Source organism: Fukomys damarensis, unplaced genomic scaffold (assembly GCF_012274545.1).
Source record: "Fukomys damarensis isolate Sample0158 unplaced genomic scaffold, DMR_v1.0_HiC HiC_scaffold_2, whole genome shotgun sequence".
NCBI lineage: Eukaryota > Metazoa > Chordata > Mammalia > Rodentia > Bathyergidae > Fukomys > Fukomys damarensis.
In genome coordinates, this window is record NW_022900914.1 from 7,351,197 (window position 1) to 7,355,341 (window position 4,145).

General features: G+C 50.8%; 1 protein-coding gene across 1 annotated transcript in view; it reads right to left on the bottom strand.

Annotated features, from left to right (window-relative positions):
• Positions 1-515: 515 nt before the first annotated feature.
• The window catches only part of Kif3c (kinesin family member 3C), a 39,837-nt gene continuing 36,207 nt past the window's right edge, over positions 516-4,145 (bottom strand). The window contains exons 6-8 of the mRNA XM_010604840.1: positions 2,181-2,289; positions 1,836-2,008; positions 516-1,667 (exon numbers count right to left, since the gene is read on the bottom strand). Coding sequence (XP_010603142.1) covers positions 1,577-1,667; positions 1,836-2,008; positions 2,181-2,289 — 373 coding nt within the window. The 3' untranslated portion in view covers positions 516-1,576. The remainder of the gene's footprint in view (positions 1,668-1,835; positions 2,009-2,180; positions 2,290-4,145) is intronic.

Consider the following 4,145-nt stretch of genomic DNA (forward strand, 5'->3'; position numbering starts at 1 on the left):
TTAAATTTTTTTGGGGGGGTGCCAGGGATTGAACTCAGGTCCTTGTGCTTGCAAGGAAGGTGGCAGAACCACTGAGCTAAATCCCCGACCCTATCAAATGTTTACAGCAGAAATTACAATACCTTCTGTAAGAAATCTGTATATTTATCAATGCGTTTTGAGTAGATCCAAGGTCTCTATTCAAAAGATAGAGAGAGGACCAGGGATATATTTTCGAGAAGCACACCAGGTAAGTGTTGTGGAAGGAATCCAGGGTCCCTGTTGAACTGAACTTGTCCATTTATTTTTTTGTTTTGTTTTATTTTTGTTTGAGGCAGGATCTCACCGTGGAGCGCTTCAGCCCCTTAAGTGCTGCGATTACAGGTGTGTGCCACCATGTCTGTCTGAACTTTGTAATTTTAATTTAACTTCTAAAATAAGGTCATTCTAGGCAATTCTGTGAGGTTGCATATGTGCAAAGGCATTTTAAAAACTAAAGGATGAAAACTTTGTCTTGCTTGTAAAAAATAAAGTCATTTTTTTCTTGGAAGCAATTTACTTATCACTTGCAGACATAGTGGGCTGTCACAAAGGAAGGAAAAGGGGACCAATTTCATCCGTGGTAAAGAATGGGTCCGTTTTCAACAAAATAGTGCACCAAAAACATGACTGGGAAACAGGGGTGACAAAGCTGGCAGGTTCTGCCTGGGTCTCTGTTTCCTGTGCTGAACGCAGAGGGCAGTTTTGATACCTTGGGCGCGCAGGGGTAAAATGACACTGGTCCCTTCCCAACAAGCTGCGATCTGGAGGCTGCAGAGGAAATTGGCCAGAGCAGGAAGACACCGCATCTCAAAAGTGGGGAGTTGGTTTGATGACTTGTTGACCAAAGGAAGCTCGCAGAGGGGACAGAAACCAAGAGACCCAGAGGAGGGACTTCTCTTGATGACCGTCTACATCGTCCGGGTCCATTTCCTGCGGTCCCGACATGGCATCAACCGCTTGGTTCACGACTCCTATCCAAGGCTAGGAAGTGGGAGGAAGCCACGAGTTCTTGCTGACGCTGCCGGACAGCGGAGCGTTGGTGAGGTCATCAGAGTCCTTGCAAAAGAGCCTGAGAGGCTGGAAGAAGTGGTTGGAGCCCGGGAGTGGAGGGCAGAGCCCTGTCCGCTGGGAGCACAGGCTCAGCCCTGTCCCGATGTCTCGTCCTCAGCAGACTCCGGCAGCTCTCGTCCCAGAAAGTACTCAGGGGCTGTAGAGGTGGGCAGAGATGGAGACGCCGCCACGGGCGGTGAACCCTGTGCTGCCTGCCACTCAGGCACAGGTGACACGGGAGGCGCTGCAGGTCCGACTGGGGCTTCCAGTCTGGAGCGAAGGAGGCTACGCAGTGACCACAGCGGCCCGGGCGGCTCCCTGACAACGCCTGGCTCCACAAATAAATAACATGAATTAAATAAAGGAGGTGCAGAAGGGCGGGCACCCCATTATACACACGCAGCACACACGCATACGCACGCACACCCACACGCACACCAAGCTGCGGAGGAGGTGAGCAGGGTGGCCGCCTGGGCCGGGAGCCGGGCAGCTGGACCGAAGTCCATCACTCGCGGTCCACCGTCGTGGGAAGCAGAGGCGCGGGGGCCAGGGAGGCGTGTGTGGCGGAGGGCGGAGGCCGCTGGGGACTCTGGCACCTGCAGATGGGGTCACAGACAGTGGGCAGCAAAGTGCAGGGGACAGAAGAGTCAGGTCTTTACCTGCCCCCCACAGCCCATCGGGATGCCACCAAAGCCCTCATCAGCCTCAACCAGCCCGCACGGCCCCCTGCTGGAGCCCGCCGCCCCGACCTCGGTGGTACTGACCAGGATCTGGACTTCCGGACTTTAGACGTGGCCGGTCTCTCCAGGAAGCTGTCCAACCGCATGAGCCTCTCCATGTGTAGTGCGCGCGGGTCTTGCTCTTGGTCATGAGAAAACTCCATCTCAAAGATAGCCGGAGGGGACACGTCCAACTCCAAAAACATGACATTCTCAGCCTGCGATGCAATCACAGGTCAGCGTGAGCAGTGGCCTTGCTGACCACACCTTCCAGGTGCTCAGTCAATCTGATGTTGGCACAGGTGGCGGGGGACTCAGAGGAAGCAGGAGCTTAGGCCCCTCTCCCTTGGGTTTCTCTTCCCTCCCGGCTTGGCCTTCCCAGCTTCTTACCCTGTACCTGGGGTGGGACCCCATTGCTATGGCAACCCGAGCATACTGGCTGATAGGCCTCTTGTAGCCCACTGCTGACGTTGGCCGCTTCTTCATCTGGCTGTTACTCCTGTAGGGAAGAGGGGATGTCGGAATGGCTTCCCTTCCCACACAAGGAGCAGAACAGGAACCGAGGACCACGCAGATAGGCAGGAGGCCCTGTGGATGGCAGGTTCTGGAATTTTCTTCTCCTTTCTCTAATACAACCTGACAATTGAAAATGGTGTACCAGACGGACACATGTCTTCACTCTTGTTCTAATTTTTTTCCAGTAAAAAGGGCTGATTAAAGGCTGGGATGAAGAAAGAAAGACTCATCTTAGCTCTCAGATTTATATACTTACTGGTTTAATATGCTACACAAAACCACCAACTAATGGTGGCTCTGCTTTCATTTTCCTTCATAGGGATTGGCATAGCAAAATGATTAAAAACTCAGGGTTAAGCTGGGCATGGTGACACATGCCTGTTACCCTAGCATTCTGGGAGGCTGGGGCAGGAGAATCACCTGCGCTCAGGACAGGAGCGGGGAGGGGAAGAGAAAGAGAGAACATTTTTTTGGGACAGGGTCTTGCTCTGTAGTTCAAGCTGGGCTTGAACCAGGCTGGGATTACAGGTGTGTACCTGACTAACAGAGAGAGACTCTTACAGCCCCATAACACCATTGTCTTATGCTGGCAGGGGTCTTGGGAGACAAACAAAAAAACTAAGGCTTGGCATGAGAAGGAACCAAGCTGGAGGTCTCCCACTCCCCAGTTTCAAAGCTTATTACAAAGCTGTAGGGAGCAGGACACTGTGGAACTTGGGCAGGCATGGGTGCGTGCTCAGGAGGGAAGAACTGCAGCTCCAGAAGCGGTTGATACAATCACGGCCAGCTGATTTTCCACAAGGAGGTCAAGACACTTCAGTGGGAGAGAAAAGCCCTTTCAACAAATGGCGTTGGTGCAACTGAATGTCCATGTGCAAAAAATTTATATAAAAAGTATATAAAATAACCTTATGTAATAATGATGTTGTTATTATACTCCAGTCCAGGCTGGCCTTAAACTCATAGTGATCCTCCTGCCTCAGCCTCCTGAGTGTTGGGGTAGGCGTGCATCACCACGCCTGGCAAAGTTAATTTTTACAACCTTAGATCAGTCAGTGGTTTCTTAGCTATGATAACAAAAGCTCAAGCAACCAAAGGAAAAATCACTGGGTCTTCAAAACTAAAAACTTTTGTGCTTCAAGGGACATCGTAGCAGGCTGGGGAATGTGGCTCTGTGGCCCTGCACCTGCCTGGGAAGCGCAAGGGCCTAAGTTTGATCCTCGGTAATGAAAAAAGAAAAGAAAGGAAAGAAATGGATGAAAAGCACATGAAAAGACGCTCAACATCATTAGTTACTAGGGAAATGCAGGGCTAGGGGACGTAACTCAAGGTCAGTGCATCTGCCTGACATACAGAAGGGCCTGGGTTCAAGCCCCAGCCCTGCCTGGAAAAACGACAGGAAGAAATCCTGAAAATACCAGAGATGTCCCTTCAGATCCACTAGGATGACCATGATTTTATAAGACAAGCAGTAATGTGTGTTGGTGAGGACGTGGGGAATGGAAGCCACATGTATAGTTGGTAGGAATGGAAAATGGTACAGCCGCTTTGGAAAAGCTTGGCAGTTTTATAAAAAATTACACTAGAACTTCCACTACTAAGCATATACTTAAGAGAATCGAAAGCCAGGCATGATAGCACATGCATGTAATCCTAACACTCAGGAGGCTGAGGCAGGAGGATCACCAGGAGTTCGAGGCCAGCCTGAGCTACAGAATGAATTCAAGGCCAGCCCAAACTAAAAAAACAAAAGGAGGCCGGGGATTTAGCTCAGTTGCTCCTTGTCTGCCTCGAAAGTGCAAGGTCCCGAGTTCCTTCCCCCGTACCAAAAAAAAAAAA